The sequence below is a fragment of the Bubalus bubalis genome, chromosome 15, assembly GCF_019923935.1.
Source record: "Bubalus bubalis isolate 160015118507 breed Murrah chromosome 15, NDDB_SH_1, whole genome shotgun sequence".
In the NCBI taxonomy this organism is placed as follows: Eukaryota; Metazoa; Chordata; class Mammalia; order Artiodactyla; family Bovidae; genus Bubalus; species Bubalus bubalis.
The window spans coordinates 9186624-9206665 of NC_059171.1; the positions used below are offsets into that span (position 1 = coordinate 9186624).

Here is a 20042-nt window from a genome sequence, read left to right on the forward strand (position 1 = left end):
GGAAGCTTGGTGTGCTGCCATCCAAGGGGTCCAGAGTTGGACACGACTTAGCAAATGAAGAACTATATATATGTGTACATATATATATATATGCAATGCAATATCATTCAGCTATAAAAAAGAACAAAACTGCGTCATTTGTAGAGATATGGATTGACCTAGAGACTGTCATAAGGAGTGAAATATGCAGAAAGAGAAAACCAAATATCATAGAATAATGTATGTATGTGGAATGTAGAAAAATGGTGCAGATCAACTTATCTTCAGGGCAGGAACAGAGATGCAGATGCAGAGACTGGACATGTGAACACGATGGGGCAGACGATGGGGTCGGATGGGTTGTGAGACTGACATAGATACCCTACTGTGTGTAAGGTGGAAAGCCAAGTGGGAACCTGCTGTGTAGCTCAGGGTGCTCAGCTCAGGGCACTGTGGTGATCTGGATGGGTGGGATGGAGATCCCAGAGGGTGGGGATATATGTAAAAGTTCAGTTTAGTTCAGTTCAGTCGCTCAGTCGTGTCCGACTCTGCGATCTCATGGACAGCAGCATGCCAGGCCTCCCTGTCCATCACCAACTCCCAGAGTTTACTCAAACTCATATCCATTGAGTCAGTGATGCCATCCAACCATCTCATCCTATGTCATCCCCTTCTCCTCCCACCTACAATCCTTCCCAGCATCAGGTTCTTTTCCAATGGGTCAGTTCTTCACATCAGGTGGCCAAAGGATTGGAGTTTCAGCTTCAGCATCAGTCCTTCCAATGAATATTCAGGACTGATTTCCTTTAGGATGGACTGGTTGGATCTCCTTGCAGTCCAAGGGACTCTCAAGAGTCTTCTCCAACACCACAGTTCAAAAGCATCAATTCTTCAGCACTCAGCTTTCTTTATAGTCCAACTCTCACATCCATACATGACTACTGGAAAAACCATAGCTGTGACTAGACAGAACTTTATTGGCAAAATAATGTATACTTACAGGATGATTCAGTTTGTGGTACAGCAGAAACTAACACAACATTGTAAACCAACTATACCCTAATCAATAAAAAAGAGAGCCTTATGCATCATTAGTAGTAAGCTACCTTAATTTTCTTTATAGCAATCCTAGAAAAGAGAATGCTATTGAAAATGACCAAAAATATTCAGTTTTATTTGTAATATTATTACATTAAATGAGAAAATAGTGGAAAATTATGGCATGCTTTTGAACCAAACACATCAACCAACAATTTACAGATTTTAAATAGAGTGTTTTTGAGGATTGAATTAGTGATTAACAGCATCTCTATATAAAAGACTGCAGTTTTTCACTTTGCCTTTCCATTAACCTCTGCCACAGGGAGTCTGGTGGAGTGTGGATTTGTTTCTGTGTTTCTGGACTTTGTATGTGTGTGTGTATGTGAACATATATTTTTATTTCTCTCAGGTAATTACCCTGTAGTGAAATGGGTCGGTTATGTGGTATGTGTATATACGTATGTATGTGTGTACATACATATATACACATATGTAGCTCAAATAGTAAAGAATCTGCCTATGATGCAGGAGACCAGGATTTGATCCCTGGGTCTGGAAGATCTGCTGGAGAAGAGAATGGCAATCCACTCCAGTATTCTTGCCTGGAGAATCCCATGGACATAGAAGCCTGGCGGGCTACAGTCCATGGAGTCGCAAAGAGTTGGACATGACTGAGTGACTAACACACACACACACATTTATATAATTTAATTTATAAAAATATCTACAATTTATTTTTAATTGGAGGATAATTGCTTTAGAATGCTGTGTTGCTTTCTGCCATACAACAATGTGAATCAGCTATAAGGGTACATATGTCCCCTCTTTCTTGAACCTTCCTCCCACTCTCCAACCCATCCCACCACCCCTGGTTGTCAAAGGGCACAAGTGTGAGCTTCCTGTGTTATACAGCAACTTCCCACTAGATATCTATTTTGCATATATTAATGTATATTAATGTTTCAATGCTACTGTCTCAGTTCATTGCACCCTCTCCTTCACCCTCTCCTTCTCCTTGTGGACTCTTTGTCCCCAAGTCTCTTCTCTATGTCTGCATCTCTATTCATGCCCTGCAAATAGGCTAATAATTTATAGTTTTTTCAGATCCCATGTATATGCATTAATATCTGATATTTGTTTCTTTCTTTCTGACTTACTTCACTCTGTTTAACAGGCTGTAGGTTCATCCACTCACTAGAGCTGACTCAGATTTGTTCCTTTTTATGGTTAAGTAATATTCCATTGTACTGAAACATCTTTATCCATTTATCTGTTGATGGACAGGTTGTTTCCATGTCCTAGCTGTTGTACATTCTGCTGCAATGACTCCTGGGGTACATGAGCCATTCTGAATTATGGTTTTCTCAGGGTATATGCCCAGTAGTGGAATATCTGGGTCTTGTAATATTTTTATTCTTAGTTTGTAAAAAAATCTTCATAGTGATCTCCATAGTGGCCGTATCAATTTACTTTCCCACTAACAATGAAAGAAGTTTGCCTTTTTCCCACATCCTCTCCAACATTTATTTTTTGTAGATTTTTTTTTAATGATGGCATTTTTGACTAGTGTAAGGTAATACCTCATTGTACTTTCAGTTTGCATTTCTCTAATAATGAGTGATGTTGAGCATTTTTTTTCCTGTGTTTGCTGGCCAGCTGTATGTCTTTTTCAGAGAAATGTCTGTTTAGGTCTTCTGCCCATTTTTAGATTGGATTGTTTGTTTTTCTGATATTGAGCTTGCTGCATGAGCTGCTTATATGTTTTGGAGATTAATCCTTTGTCAGCTATTTCATTTCCAACTATTTTCTCCAGTTCTGAGGATTGTTTTTTCATCTTGTTTATGATTTCCTTTGCTGTGCAAAGGCTTTTGAGTTAAATTAGTCCCATTTGTTTGTGTTTATTTTTGTTTTCATTACTTTAGGAAGTGGTTCAAAGAGGATCTTGCTGTGATTTATGTCGAAGAGTGTTCTGCCTATGTTTTCCTCTAAGAGTTGTATAGATTTTTGGTCTTACATTTAGGTCTTTAATTCATTTTGAATTTATTTTTGTGTACAGTATTAGGAAGTGTTCCAACTTCATTGTTTTACATGTACTTACACTTGTCCAGTCAGAGAAGGCAATGGCACCCCACTCCAGTACTCTTGCCTGGAAAAGCCCATGGATGGAGGAGCCTGGTAGGCTGCAGTCCATGGGGTTGCTAAGAATTGGACACGACTGAGCAACTTCACTTTCACTTTTCACTTTCATGCATTGGAGAAGGAAATGGCAACCCACTCCAGTGTTCTTGCCTGGAGAATCCCAGGGACTGCGGGGCCTGGTAGGCTGCTGTCTATGGGGTCACACGGAGTCGGACGTGACTGAAGCGATTTAGCAGCAGAAGCAGCAGCAGTATTGTCATTTCTCCACTGGTCTGTATTTCTGTTTTTGTGTCAGTATCATCCTCTTTTATTTATTCATTTTTTTCTGACAATGCAAGGGACTTTATTAGGAAGGGATGCCTGAGTGGAGAGCAGTAGGGTAAAGGAATCCAGGAGAACTGCTCTGCCACATGTCTCACAGTCTTAGGTTTTACGGTGATAGTATTACTTTCCAGGTTGTCTTTGGCCAGTCATTCTGACTCCTTCCTGGTGTTTCCTGGTGGCACATGCATTGCTCAGCCAAGATGTATGACAGAGAAGGATTCTGAGAGGTATTCGGACATGTGAGTACCATATTGTCTTGATCACTATAGCTGTAGAGTACAGTCTAATGTCAGGAAAATTGATTTCTCTAGCTCCATTGTTCTTCCTCAAGATTGCTTTGGCTATTTGGAGTCTTTCTATGTTTCCATAGAAATTGTAAATTTTATTGTTCTAGTGCTGTGAAAAATGTCAATGTTAATTTGATAGAGTTTGCATTGAATCTAAATTACTTTGGTTAGTATAGTCATTTTCACAATATTTATTCTCCCGGTCTAAGAACATGGTATATCTCTCCATCTGTTTGTGTCATCTCTGATTTTTTTCACCAGTGTCTTAATTTTCTGCATACAGGTCCTTTGTCTCCTTAGATAGGTATATTCCTTGATCTTTTATTTTATGTGTTGCAATAGTGAATGGAATTGATTCCTAAATTTTTCTTTCTGATTTATCATTGTTTGTATATAGGAATGCAAGGGATTTCTGTGTATTGATTTTGTATCCTGTGACTTTATTAAATTCATTGATAAACTCTAGTAATTTTCTGATAGTGTCTTTAGGATTTACTATGTATAGTACCATGTCTTCTGTAAACAGTGAGAGTTTTACTTCTTTTTTCATCTAGATTCCTTTTATTTTTTTTTCTTCTGTGATTGCCATGGCTAGGACTTCCAAAGCTATATTGAAAAATAATGGTGACAGTGGGCACTCTTGACTTGTTCCTGATCTTAGAGAAAATGCTTTCAGCTTTTCACCATTGAGAATAATATTTGCTGTGGGTTTCTCATATATGGCCTTTATTAGGTTGACATAGGTTCCATCTGTGCCCATTTTCTGAAGAACTGTTATCACAAATGGGTGATGAATATTGTAAAAAGCTTCTTCTGCATCTTATCGAGAATATCATGTGGTTTTTATGTTTCAATTTGTTAATATGGTGTGTAACATTGATTGATTTGCATATATTGAAGTATCCATAGGATTAAACCCTAATTAATCATGGTGCATGATGTTTTTAATGCATCGTTGGATTCTGTTTGCTGGAATTTTGTTCAGAAATTTTTCATCTATGTTCACCTTTGATATTGACCTGTAATTTTCCTTTTTTATGATGTCTTTTCCAGTTTTGGCATAAGGGTAATGGCCTTCTAAAATGAGTTCATTAGTGTTCCTTCCTCTGCAATTTTTTTGGAAGAATTTAAGAAGGAACAGCATTAACTCTTCTCTAAACGTTTGATAGAATTCACCTGTGAAGCCATGTGGCCCTGGGTTTTGTTTTTTGGGAGATGTCTTTTTTTATCACAATTTTGATTTCCATGCTTGAGATTGATATGTTTGTATTTCTGTTTATTCCTTGTTCAGTCTTAGAGGTTGTGATTTTCTAAGAATTTGCCCATTTTTTTCCAGGTTGTCCCTTTTATTGGCATATAGTTGCTCGTAGTAGTCTCTTATGATCCTTTGTATTTCTGTATTGTCTGTTGCAATCTCTCATTTTCATTTTTAATTTTGTTCATTTGAGTCTTCCTTCTTTTTATCTTGATGAGTCTGTCTAATGGGTTATGGATTTTGTTTTTCTTCTCAAAGAACCAGTTTTTAGTTTTATTCATCTTTGGAATTTTTCTTTCATTTCTTTTTTATTTATTTCTGTTCTCATCTTTATGATTTATTTAATTCTACACACTTTCTGTGTTGTTTGTTTGTTTTTTGTTCTTTTCCCAGTTGCATTAGTTTGTCTATTTGATATTTTTTTCCTATTTCTTGAGATAGGATTGCATTGCTATATACTTCCCTCCTAGAACTTCCCAATAGGTTTTGGGTCATCATGTTTTCAGTGTCATTTGTCTATAGATATTTAAGAAATCTTTTTAGTAACCTTTTGGCTATTAGGAAGTGTATTGTTTAAATCTCCACATGTTTGTGTTTTTTTACAGTTTCTTTCCTGTTATTAATATCAATTGTTATAGCATTGTGGTCAGAGAAGATACCCGTTACAATTTCAATTTTCTTAAATTTAGTAAAGCTTGATATGTGACCCAAGATGTGACCTATCCTGAGAATGTTCCATGTGCACTTGAGAAGAAAGTGTATTCTTCTGCATTGGATGGAATGCTCTGAAGATATCCATCAGGTTCATCTGATCTAATGTGTAATTTGCAGCTTGTGTTTCCTTATTAATTTTCTGCCCGGATGATCTGTCCATTGGTGGAAAAGTCCCCTACTATTATTGTGTTACTATTGATTTCCCTTTTATGTCTGTTAATGTTTGCCTTATGTATTGAGGTGCTCCTATGTTGGGTGCGTGAATATTTACAATTGTTCTATTTTCTTCTTGGATTGATAGCTTGATTGTTATGTATCATCCTTCCTTACTTCTTGTAATGTTTTTTATTTTAAGGTCTATTTGTCTGATATGCAAATTGCTACTCTGGCTTTCTTTTGATTTCCATTTGCCTGGAATACAATTTTCTATGCTCTCACTTTCAATCTGTATGTGCCCCTAGGTCTGAAGTGGGTCTCTTGTAGAGAGCATCTATAGGGGTCTTGTTTCTGTATCCATTCAGGCAGTCTGTGTCTTTTGGTTGAGGCATTTAATCCATTTACATTTAAAGTAATTATTGGTATATATGTTTCTTTGGGCATGTTCTTAATTGTTTTGAGTTTATTTTTGTAGGTCTTTTCCTTCTCTTGTGTTTCCTGCCTTTAGAAGTCCCTTTGGCATTTGTTGTGTAGCTGATTTGGTGGTGTTGAATCCTCTTGACTTTTGCTTGTCTGTAAAACTTTAGGTTTCTGCCTCAAATCTGAATGCGATCCTTGCTAGGTAGAGAAATCTTGATTGTAAGTTTTTTCCTTTCCTAACTTTAGGTCTAATCCTGCCACTCCCTTCTGGCCTACAGAGTTTCTGCTGAGAGATCAGCTATTAACGTTATATGGTTTCTCTTTATTATACCTGTTGCTTTTCCCCTTGATGCTTTTAGTATTTTTTTTCTTTGGATGTAATTTTTGTTAGTTTGATTAATAAGTGTCTCGATGTGTTTCTCCTTGAGTTTATCTTTATGTGAAACTCTTTGTGCTTCTTAAACTTGTTTGGCCATTTCCTTTCCCATGTTAGAGAAGTTTTCAACTATAATTGCTACAGAATTTTTTCTCAGGCCCTTTCTTTCTCTGTTCTTCTTCTGTTGTTGTTATTCAGTCACTAAGTTGTATCCAACTCTTTGTGACCCCATGGACTTCTGCACACCAGGATTCCCTGTCCTTGTTTTGTGTGAATCTGTATATTCCTTTCCTGGTCCTGGTCATGGACTCTTGCCACTACTCAGCAGGCGTTCTGTGAGATCTTCTACATCTGAAGATGTATTCCTGATGCATTTGTGGAGAGAGATGTACTCCACATCCACCTAGTCCTCTACTCTTGCTGAGAGATATCATACAGGAATGTTGTAGAACAAGACTGAGGAACTGAGCAATCGGGAGAAAGATGAGCATACCAAAGGACGCATATATCCTGTCTCCTGTTCTCTTTCAGGGCATATGGGTCAGTACATACATATTTACAATATGTTTTGCTGCCAATGTTGGGCTGCTGTTTGGTGTTGTGTGTACCACAGCTATCGTGATTGGTCGCTTCCCAAGGTAAGATATTATTTAAATACTGTTTATTCTGACACAGTAGCAAAATATATGGTGTTGTCAGTTACTTTTATTTCTGTGGACTAGATAGTATTATAATCTCATGTTTTTAGATTTAGAGCTAGAAAGAGAATTTTTTTATCTACATGTGATATATAACAATGTTGGTCTTAATGGAGAAGAAATGGCCTTAATGGATGAGAAATATTTTGCTATAGCTATAAAAGAGAATATATTAAATAGAATATATAAAATTTATTAAAATTAATTAGCATTATAGCCATATACTGCATTAGAGTTACTTTTTTTTTTGATTAAGGGAATGCTTGTAGTATCTAATGAGACACAAACCATATAGCAATGTAATCATTTGAAAAGTTAAATAACCTCAATAAATTTAACTTTTCCAAAGTTGTATTAATTTGCCTACTTTTTCTACATAGCTTATTAAAAAGTACATTCTTTTTGTTTTTTACTAAACTTTTATAAAGCCCTTCCATATTTTGATTATTTTTCTGTTTTCTCAATGTTCACCATTTGATAAAGCTTCTACTCACATCTCATCCTTCTTTTGAAATTTTTGTAAAATAATATATTCTTAAAAATTAAAGTTTTATCTCTATAGATTCAATCTTTATAGAGTCTATCAGTTCAGTTCAGTTCAGTCACTCAGTGACATCTGACTCTTTGCAGCATCATAGAATCCAGCATGCCAGGCCTCCCTGTCCATCACCATCTCCCAGAGTTTACTCACACTCATGTCCATTGAGTCAGTGATGCCATCCAAACATCTCATCCTCTGTCGTCCCCTTCTCCTCTTCCTTCAATCTTTCCCATCATCAGGGTCTTTTCAAATGGGTCAGTTCTTTGCATCAGGTGGACAAAGTATTGGAGTTTAAGCTTCAGCATCAGTCCTTCCAATGAATATTCAGGACTGATTTCCTTTAGGATGGACTGGTTGGATCTCCTTGCAGTCCAAGGGACTTTCAAGAGTCTTCTCCAAAACCACAGCTCAAAAGCATCAATTCTTAAGCACTCAGCTTTCTTTATGGTCCAACTCTCACATCTACACTTAGCTTTGACTAGATGGACCTTTGTCAGCAAAGTAATGTCTCTGCTTTTTAATATGCTGTCTAGGTTGGTCATAACTTTTCTTCCAAGGAGTAAGCATCTTTTAATTTCATGGCTGCAGTCACCATCTACAGTGATTTTGGAGCCCAAGAAAGAAAGCCTGCCATGGTTTCCATTGTTTCCCCATCTATTTGCCATGAAGTGATGGGACCAGGTGCCATGATCTTAGTTTTTTTAATGTTGAGCTTTAAGTCAACTTTTTCACTCTCCTCTTTCACTTTCATCAAGAGGCTCTTTAGTTCCTCTTCACTTTCTGCCATAAGGGTGGTGTCATCTGCATATCTGAGGTTATTTATATTTCTCCTGGCAATCTTGATTCCAGCTTTTGCTTTATCCAGCCCGACATTTCACATGATGTACTCTGCATATAAGTTAAATGAGCAGGATGACAATATACAGCCTTGGTGTACTCCTTTTCCCAGTATGGAGCCAGTCCTTTTTTCCATGTCCAGTTCTAACTGTTGCTTCTTGACCTGCATACAAAACAGACGAGTCATAGTGGAGAGTTCTGACAAAATGTGGTCCACTGGAGAAGAGAATGGCAAATCAGTTCCATATTCTTGCCTTGAGAACCCCATGAACAGTATGAAAAGGAAAAAAGATATGACAGTGAAAGATGAACTCCCCAGATCAGTAGATGCCTAATATGCTACTGGAAAAGAGTGGAGAAATAACTCCAAAAAGAATGAAGAAACAAAGCCAAAGTGAAAACAATGCCCAATTGTGGATGTGACTGGTGATGGAAGTAAAGTCTGATGCTGTAAAGAGCAATATTTCATAGGAACCTGGAATGTTAGGTCCATGAATCAAGGCAAATTGGAAGTGGTCAAACAAGAGATGGCTAAAGTGAACATTGACATTTTAGGAATCTGTGAACTAAATGGACTGGAATGGGTGATTTTAATTCAGATGACCATTATGTCTACTACTGTGGGCAAGAATCCCTTAGAAGAAATGGAGTAGCCCTCATAGTCAACAAAAGAGTCTGAAATTCAGTACTTGAGTGCAATCTCAAAAATTACAGAATGATCTCTGTTTGTTTCCAAGGCAAACCATTCAATATCATAGTAATCCAAGTCTATGCCCCAACCACCAATGCCGAAGAAGCTGAAGTTGAACAGTTCTATGAAGATGTACAAGACCTAACACCAAAAGAGATGTCCTTTTCATCACAGGGGACTGGAATGCAAAAGTAGGAAGTCAAGAAACACCTGGAGTAACAGGCAAGTTTGGCTTTGGAGTACAAAATGAAGCAGGGCAAAGGCTAACAGAGTTTTGCCAAGAGAACGCATTGGTCATAGCAAACACCCTCTTCTAACAACACAAGAGACGATTCTACACATGGATATCACCGGATGGGCAATACCAAAATTAGATTGATTATATGCTTTGCAGCTGAAGACGGAGACGCTGTATACGGTCAGCAAACACAAGACTGGGAGCTGACTGTGGCTCAGATCATGAACTCCTTATAGAGTCTCTCTCTCTCTCTCTCTCTCTCTCTATATATATATATATATATATATGCACATTGTTATCTGATCCTATCTTGTTATTGATTCCCTCTTTACTTCCTGTATTTTTAAACAAGATTTCTGAAAAACCATATACTTTCTAGCCTTTTCCCTTATTGCTCACTCTTTTTTGTCAATTTACCTCCTATGCCTTAAAGATATGATAGCTGGGAGTCCAGGTGAGATAAATTACATTTTAAAAATCTCAGTTTAGATGTCTGTGCTGTTACTTTTGGAGAAGGCAATGGCAACCCACTCCTGTACTCTTGCCTGGACAATCCCATGGGCAGAGGAGCCTGGTAGGCTGCAGTCCATGGGGTTGTAAAGAGTCAGACATGACTGAGCGACTTCACTTTCACTTTTCACTTTCATGCATTGGAGAAGGAAACGGCAACCCACTCCAGTACTCTTGCCTGGAGAATCCCAGGGACGGGGGAGCCTGGTGGGCTGCCATCTATGGGATCTCACAGAGTTGGACACGACTGAAGCGACTTAGCAGCAGCAGTAGCAGCTGTTACTTTATTTCTGAGGATCCCAGAGAGATACACATTTACCAGTGTCTTATGAACAGTTGGGATGTAGCATGGAAACCACTCTGGATACTTTCTAATTGTTATAATAAAATGACTCATCCTTTTTACTTTGTGGTGGTTAATGTAGTAACTTGGAAATTATATATTTTATATATGCTTTCATTCTAGAGCAAAGACTTTGAGTACAAAAAATATGAAGGAGATGGAATTTAAAGTGAAGACAGAAATGGATGATGTAAGTTTAGTTTCCTTTTCCTTTGTGTAATTAATAATTTTTGTAGGTCAGATAGTTTCAAGGTATAAGAAGCAGATAAATTACTAATTTTACAATGATAATTCTATTTTTGATTAGTTTGAACTTTTAAAAGTATATCTGACCACTACATATATGGCAGTCAACATGCAACAAATCAATAGAACAACAGCAGAAATCTTGTATCAGCATTCAAATAAGAGAATAACATGGCACATAAAAATACAGTAGAATCATGGTCCAGATTAGTTCAGGTATTTGGAAACCTCTTTTCCATTTGATGTGTCTGTTAGTTTGTGTGTGTATCACTTAGTCGTGTCTGACTCTTTGCGACCTCATGGACTATAGCCCACCAGACTCCTCTGTCCATGGAATTCTCCAAGAATACTGGAGTGGTTTGAAATTTCCTTCTCCAGGTGATTTTCCTGACCCAGGGGTCTCCTGCATTGCAGGCAGATTCTTTACCATCTGAGCTATAGGGTGGTCCCAACTATTAGTTTAGTTTGACATATAACAGTCAAACTAAACTGATAGTCTATCCCAAATTAAATGATGGCAGAAGATGGGGAATGGGAAAGGGAATAAAGAAAAGTGGGATCATGGTATTTGTGAACACAGTCAATGAATCTTATTATCAGCAGAGTGTAATTATGACTCTAGGCTTGGTTTCTTGCACAGTGGACACCTTTTTCAGAAAATAACTTTTATAAATTATCTCACCCTCAGGTGGCGCTAGTGGTAAAGAACTTGCCTGCCCAGGTAGGAGATGTAAGAGACGCAGGTTTAATCCCTGGGTCTGAGATTCCCTGGAGGAGGGCATGGCAACTCAATCCAGTGTTCTTCCCTGAGGAATCCCATGGACAGAGGAGCCTGGCTGGCTACAATCCATAGGGTTGCTCTGAGTCAGACACGACTGAAGTGATTTAGCAGGCACGCATGCAATCCATGTTTAGGCAGGCCAATTGTGTTTGAATTCTAGCTTCTTGTTCTGAAAGACGACACAAGTTTAAGGTAAAGAAAGAAAATGTTGACTGAAATTCTTGTCAGTTAAAAAAATTGGCCTTACTTTGAAACTGCTTTTTGATGTTTGACTAACCTTTTTTATCTTTATTTTTCATTTTTACTTGTTTTAATACCTCATGATTGTCCTCAGAACAGACAGAACTAAACTCCTACCAGAAGCATGAGTGTCAGGGTATTTCTGAGTAGACTGGAAGGAAAAAGTAAGCAACAGGAGTCCTTCTCTGACCCCCAGGGAAATGGCTTGTGTTTTTAACAAGTATGGAAAGATTTGCTTCATAGAAAGCTATCGGAGTTCAAAGAGTTTGAAGGTGTCCCAGACTCAAGTTTTCCACCAATGTTACCTTTCTTTCTTTCCTGTCCCTTTCTTTTCTTCCTTTAAAATTTTCAGGTGCCAAGTCCCAGACTGACTCAGGCCTCTGTGTATCCACCCCACACATGCAGCTGTGTACCATAGCCTTGACATTCTTAGCTTTGAAGCAGAATTCAAGTTTGACTATTTTTAAGTTTAAAGATCTCTCATTAATAAATTGTACCTAATCCATACCTTCTCCTCAGGCTAAATGTGTGAGAAAATGAATAAGAGGATTTGCAGGAAGATGAAAGTGCCACGGTTTCTCCATGTCTTGCCCTTGATTTGTTCCAGTAGTCTATTTACCTACCCGAATAATAACTGTGTCACAGGAAATCTTAATTTTATTAGAATATTGCACCTCAGTGGTTATTTACTGTTTTGTATCAAAAGTAAGAGGGAAAACACTAAGAAAAAGACTTGAATATGAACTGTTAGGTGGAGTTTTTAGCTAACTTCAAGTGTAGCGGTGATCTGTCCCTCCCCTCTCCCTCTCCTTCAGGTGAAACAATTTGGAAGATCTCTTTCCACTCAGGGACTTCAGGTCTATTGAGAATTTCTTTTCTGGCCCAACTCCATCCCTTAATAAATGCCTATCTTTAAAAAGCATACTAACTCAAAACATACTGGCGCAATCATACGGTGAGATTAATGAGACAATCTAAGACGCGGGGGCTTTGTCATAACTAAACGCGACAGGCCGAATGTTTGATTTTGTCTTGTAAGAGATTTCCTCTTTATTAAAAGTTCCTTGGGTAACATAAAGGTTTTTATTTTCTTGAATTGTTTAGTTGTGGCAAATCTCCTCACTTTCTAGAGCTTCAACAGTTGTGTAGCTATAGAAACTTTTTGAGATTATCCGGTTTAAAAATGTACCTGCTTTAGCTCGCACGATTCCAGTAGGGGAAGGAGGAGGCGGCAAGGAGCAGAGCCGTTGGGGGTGATGGGGGGTGGGGGCGGCTGTGGTTTCTGCAGCAGCTGCAGCACCGTCTCTGCGCTGCTGGGATGGGAAAGGACGTGAGGATCCCGGTGCAGTCAGCGGCAGTGCTGCTGCGGGAGGGTGGGCATCGGAAGGCGATGGAGGATCGGGATGAACAGCACTGACAGCATCATCCAATGGCTGCTCCAAGTGAGAGGGTCCAAGCCTGGTGAGAACGTCCAGCTACAGGGGCATGAAATCAGAGGACTGGGATTGTTAAAGTCCCGAGAGAGCTTTCTCAGTCAGCCTACTGTCCTACTAGGACTGAAAGCACCGTTCAAAATATGAGGTGATATCCATGGGCAATCCTATATGATTTGCTGTGACTTTCTGAGTACAGTGGTTTCCCTCCAAAAGCAATTACTTGTTTCTTGGGGGCTATGTGAACAAGGGAAAGCAGTCATTGGACACTCTCTGCCTCTTACTGGCTTACAAAATCAAATATCTTTAGATTGTTTTCTTCTCGGAGGAAACCATGAATGTGATGGTTTTAGTAGAATTTAGGGATTTTATGATGAATTAAAAGAAGATATAACATTAAAGTATGGAAAACTTTCACAGACTACTTTAACTGTTTATGGATAGTAGTCATCCTGGATGAGAAAATATTCTGCTGTCATGGAGGTTTATTACCAGATCTCCAATCTGTGGAGTGGATTTGGTGAATTATGCAGCCAATCGATGACCTAGATCAAGATTGTCTTTGTGATCTTTTGTGGTCTGACCCTGATAAAGATGTTTTTGGATGGGGTTTGAAAATGACAGGGGGTCGTGCTTTGCACTTGGTGCGGAAGTGGTTGCAAATTTTTCCCTAAGCGTGATTTGGATCTTGTATGTAGAGCCCATCGAGTGGCTGATGATGGATAAACGTTTTTTGCAGACAGTTGGTCACTCTGTTTTCTGCATCCAGTTATTGTGGAGAGCTTGACAAAGCCGGTGCCATGATGAGTGTGGATGAGACTCTAATGTGTTCTCTTCAGATTTTACAGCATGCAGAGAAAAAGAAGTCAAGTGCCCCGAGACATGAAATACCTCCAAGGGCTATGATCACAAAGCAAGCAAAGAAATAAATGTCATTTTGACACTGCCTGCTTGGGGCTTGTAATATATATAGCTTTTATTTTTAAAGCTGTAATGTGTATAGGTCAGCTTACTTAAATAAGGTTTGTGGGCCCCATTCCAGTTTTTACTTTATCAATAGTATTTGTTGATTTTAATAGCAAATAAAAGATTCCCCACTCTCAAGGAAAGATGTTTTATTTTGTTTAGTTCTCTGTTCCTTTTACAAACGATTTTAATGATAGTGCTAAAGCTGTACACCCCAGGACAGTTTATCCTGACTAAGGGGTGAGTGTACAATTGATCTTTCTTTAAATTTGGTACAGCTCATGAATAATGTAAATACCCATTTTCTTTAGGATATAAAGAGAGATCTAGGATGCTCAGTGTGTACATGTTATTGTCATAAAATGCATACTGTTGGATACAAAACACTGTGAACCTTTTTGTTTGCTTGCTTCAAAGAAATTGCTCTTTTTCTTGTCTTGTCATGTACAAACTAGTTTTTAGAGTTATCAAAATTAAGAATAACTTTCAACCTTGCCAGCATCACTTGTATGTATATTTAATTAAAGTACACTTTCCCCTGTGATACACTTAAATGACAATTAAAGCCATTATTTTAAATGTTTGTGATTCTTTCCTAAAACCAAAGATTCTGTTGAAATATATATGGACACTCTCCTAAGTACAAGGTGACACGATTGTATATCCCTGCTGCCTTCTTGGGGATTCAAAAATAGGTTTTTAAGTTTGAATAGCAATTAATAACATAGGGCTGTTTACACTACTAATGATTAAAGTTAATAACATTTTGTAGTATTTTCAGTCTATTCATTAAGTAATCTTTACAATTACATCAGGACTGAGCCTGTCCATTCAGAAAGCTTCAAATTATAAAAACAATACTGTTCTGTATGTGTGACTGATTATGCTTTCTTTGGCCTACATTCTTTATTCTGTGATGAGGTTGAAGCTTGTAAGTCAAAACAAAGAAACTAACTTACTATCTACCAGTTTATACAGAACTCACAGCATCTATGACTTTTTAAAACTAATATCTGTTTTAAAAAAAGGAACGCAGTTTCACCAGATGACCATGTACAATACCATGTGGGAAAAATGAATTCAGACTTATTTAATGATGAACTTGTTAAAAAAAAATTACCTACTTTAAAAAACAAGGAAGCTAAGAATTATCCAAATTCATATTATCTATTATTTTCCAATCTTTCTCTCTCTGTCCGTATGTGTATGAAGGAGTACTGCTTTATTTAGTTGGTAAGGAATTATCATTTCATAGAGCTTCCATTTCTCTCAGTTTCTAAGCTAGACCACTGCTCCAAAGGTCATGGTGCTGTGCTGCGCTTAGTCGCTCAGTCATGTCCGACTCTTTGCGACTCCATAGACTGTAGCCCGCCAGGTTCCTCTGTCCATGCGGATTCTCCAGGCAAGAATACTGGAGTGGTTTGCCATGCCCTCCTCTAAGGGATCTTCCCAACCCAGGGATTGAACCCAGGTCACCTGCATTGCAAGTGGATTCTTTACCATCTGAGACACCAGGGAAGCCCAAGGTCATGGCAAAGATGGTATTGCCAGGAAGACCTGGGCAAATGGCTGCAGCAGACAAATTTTGTATTGAAAATTTTCCTTCTCCATTTCTTCATGTCTTGTCTACATCCTGGCAATCCATAATCTAGGCCTGCCCAAAGTGAAATTACCTTCCTGATAATACCTGTTGGTTTCTTTCTCCCAATTAGAACTATCAGTTACTTGTAAGGTGACTTCCAGGCAAAGGAAGGCTACATCATTATGAGGTAAATGATTGACAGTTGACCTTTCAGGCCATATTTTCATTTTAAAAGATATGGGATGGCTAGGTAAAGGAATTTTAAATTTCTGGATTGAGTGGAAGAGGTACTTTTAGGAGGAGAAGTCTTTCTGATACTCTTTGGATAGTCTTTTGCCTCCCCAAAACTCAGTAGGAGTAAGGGGTATTTTCTGAAAGTCTACAGACTTATCTAATGGTTGCTAATGTTTCTTAGTAAAGAAGTACATATTTTCCTTGAGACATATAGTAGTATATTTAATCCTCCAAAAATTTTTAATAATGAAAACATCAGCAAAGAAATTGTCAATTATGATTGAGTGACATTTGTACTTACAGGGTTTCAATTCATTGTAGGATTTATTTCATTCAGACTCTGAATCTATTCATTTGTTTCCTCTAAAAGGAAACCCTGCAGCGGGTGAAAATTATCTCAATAAACAACCCGCTTGTTTTTCTGAATGCAAAGAAGTTCCATAATGATATAATGAACATAATCCAAAAAGAAAATATTGGAAACCAACCACTTGATGAAATCAGAAAGGTAAGGTCAACTCTTTTGATTATATTATGCTACAGGTAATCCAAAATTATCTCAATAAACAACCCGCTTGTTTTTCTGAACGCAAAGAAGTTCCATAATGATATAATGAACATAATCCAAAAAGAAAATACTGGAAACCAACCACTTGATGAAATCAGAAAGGTAAGGTCAACTCTTTTGATTATATTATGCTACAGGTAATCCTATATCTTGATACCCCAAAAAGGAATCATGTAAATATAATACATTATAAAAATGTTTAGAGGCCTCTTCCCTCAGTAAAATCTTATATTATGTTACAATTTTTATTTGGTTTGTAGTTAGCCTTTAGGTAATCACTCTTGTTCATTCATTTGTGCATTTACTCATTAATTCAGCAAATATCTAAAGGACATGTGTGTTGTGCTGTTCTGTGCTTAGTCACTTAGTTGTTTCTGACTCTTTGCGACCCCAGGCTCCTCTGTCCATGGCTTCTCTAGGCAAGAATACTGGTGTGGGTTGCCATGCCCTCCTCCAGGGGACCTTCCCAACCCAGGGATCAAACCCACGTCTCCCACATTTCAGGCAGATTCTTTACCAGCTGAGCTATCAGGGAAGCCTGTGTACTAGGTGCTATAACCCTGGGAGGAATAAACAAGACAATTCACTTAAATTAAAGGATATTTTTACCAAGAGAAAGAAGAATTAGGTCTACCTCTAAAAGAGAATATAGTAGATGACTCAAAGAGGTATAAACTGTGGGCCTCATTATGATAACATTGTCTTAAATTGCCATCATTTTTTATCTCCACAAATTATCTCAGTTAATAGAGATAACAAATAAAATGTGCATGAGAAAGAGCTATGCGTAATCATTTGAATCTTTAAGGCCTCTGCAATGTTAAGAGCATGGACTTTGGAGCTAAGCTGCCTGGGTAAGCTACTTAAAAGCTATTAGACCTTCAGTTCAGTTCAGTTGAGTTGCTCAGTTGTGTCTGACTCTTTGTGACCCCATGCACTGCAGCACGCCAGGCCTCCTTGTCCATCACCAACTCCCGGAGTTTACTCAGACTCATTTCATTTGAGTTGGTGATGCCACCCAACCATCTCATCCTCTGTCGTCCCCTTCTCCTCCTGCCCTCAATCTTTCCTAGCATCAGGGTCTTCTCAAATTTGTCAGCTCTTTGCATCAGGTGGCCAAAGTATTAGACCTTAACCAAATTATTTAATCTTTTCTATTTAAGTTTCCTAATCAGTACTATCAACAATAAAATAAGTTAATATATACAAAGAAGTTAGATAGTTCCTGGCCTACTTAATACTTTAAAATCTTAGCTAGTATTACTAGTTTGATTGAGTGCAAATAATATCCTCTCAATGAAGAGTTTCTTGACTATTGTAGATCACAAAGTTCTCTTCTTTCTCTTGTATCCTTGAGTATATACTATCTCTGTCAGTCAGATGCATAGGAGACCCTGGTCCTCCCATTTCTGGTATCTCAGGAACTAACTCCACATTCCTGTCTCTGAAGTTTTATGTCTGCCCCTGGGCCTCATGCTGATCCACACTACAGAGACCCTAGATATAAGATCAGATATGAAATTTGCTGGGCACAGTTCAAAATGAAAGTGTGAAGTTCTTTGTTCAACAGTTGTTAGGAATTTCAAAATGGTGTCAACACAGCATTAATTCAAATGAGAGGCCCTTCTAAGCTTGAGGTCTTATGTGACTGCACAGAACTCTAGCCCACAAAACTGGCCCTGCCTGTATATCTCCAGTCCTTCTTTACCACTCACTGAGCTCTTTTAGATGTCACTTTCATCAGAATATTAGGAGCCACCATCTGTGATTTTGGGTTGAAAAGAACTTGCTCTTATGCTAAAGGGGGAGATATATACCTAATTGTTCAAGTTGTATTAATATATTAGGCCTGTTTTTTATCACAAAGCCATTCTAGACCTGTATATGAGACAGGTATGTTCTTGTGGCTGACTTTAAGCTCATAACCACCATGTATAACAGCATTATGGGAAAATCTGTCTAGAGCTTCATGTAACCTAATTAACTACAATTAACTAATTAATTAATTACAAGAAGTTTGTGGTCTTGTTTTTCCAAAATGTAAACTTACTTCTTGAAATAATATACTAAATTGTGGGCTTTATCATTTCTAGTAGAGTACCTGACATGGCAATTCTTATTACTAGTTATTTATCAATAGTTGATAGTCTTTTCCTTATTTTCCTGCAAGATTAAGGTTGTTCCAACCTGTTTTCAGAAATTGCAAAATGACATGTGTTTACCTTTAGTATATTGTTACCTTAGAAACAAATCTCACTAACACAGTCTTTTGTGAGAAGTTTCCACATAAATGATTTTACCCACTTGGGATTTCAGAAAATTGAGTCTAAAAATCAAACAAGGTTCATTGAATTTAGGTTATTAGTAGATGAAGGCACTCAAAAGGATTCTTCAACTCAGAACTTATGATGGTGAGGAAGAATTTGTTGAAACTGTGTTCCACTATAATGATAATGGTGCAAATATTGTATGTATATTTGTATGTTGTGAGTTTTAAAGGAATACCAAGGATTCGGATGGCAATCTGGAAGCCCTGCTCTCAGAGGAACCTGGGATAAACCTTTATTTGGAATGGTTAAAAGGATAGTCTTGAGCTTGAGTGCTCTTTGGGGCATTTCATATTATTCTTGTCAGACGCTGTCAAGGATATCTACTTGTCTTGAGGACTATGCACTTACTCCAAGTTCCGTCTTAGAGTGAGATGTCGGCAGCAGTTAATCACTGCTGCAGCTTTACCTCCCTTTATCGGGCTGCACACAGCGGTCCACAGTTGTGCCTTCAACTGGAGTGCTCTGCCAGGGCCTCAATTTTCTCTTCTCCGACAGCTGTGTTTTCAACAGATGGTGGTGATGGACATTTAAAACACTCCAGAGCAGGAAGATTCACATCCCATTCAAAACACAAATTGAAAAAGGATCCTCTGTTAGGTTATATAATGATATACTTTTATATTGCTATACTTCCTATATGCTCAGTTGTGTCCAACTCTTTGAGACCCCATGGACTGTAGCCTACCAGGCTCCTCTGTCCACAGGTTTTCCCAGGCAAGAATACTGGAGCAGGATGCCATTTCCTACTCCAGGGGTTCTTTTCAACCCAGGATTGAACCCACGTGTCTTGTGTCTCTTGCACTGGCAGGCGGATTCTTTACCACTGAGCCTCTATATCACCATTAAATATCTCCCTGAATACAGAAGCTTAGAAGGATCTCAGGCTGCTAGTGTTTGATGGATTTGTGCTTATTATTATATAGAGCTACAGGTATTCACTATTCATTACCATTTTGTGCTCTCACCTTGCAAGAGAAATTTCAATCTACCATTTATCTAAAATTTTCTTCTGCTCAGGCAAGGTGTTTTTCAAAACTAGACTTTGTTTTTGAAACAGTGTTTTAGATTTACAGAAAAATTGAGTAGTTAGTATAGAGAGTTCCTATATATAGA

General features: G+C 38.0%; 1 protein-coding gene and 1 pseudogene across 1 annotated transcript in view; both read left to right on the top strand.

Annotated features, from left to right (window-relative positions):
* Positions 1 to 20042, top strand: part of SLC26A7 (solute carrier family 26 member 7) — a 150264-nt gene that overhangs the window by 95005 nt on the left and 35217 nt on the right. The window contains exons 12-14 of the mRNA XM_044928521.2: positions 7223 to 7329; positions 10673 to 10739; positions 16402 to 16539. Of these exons, the coding sequence (XP_044784456.2) occupies positions 7223 to 7329; positions 10673 to 10739; positions 16402 to 16539 (312 nt within the window). The remainder of the gene's footprint in view (positions 1 to 7222; positions 7330 to 10672; positions 10740 to 16401; positions 16540 to 20042) is intronic.
* On the top strand, positions 13202 to 14839 carry LOC123329417 (annotated as a pseudogene).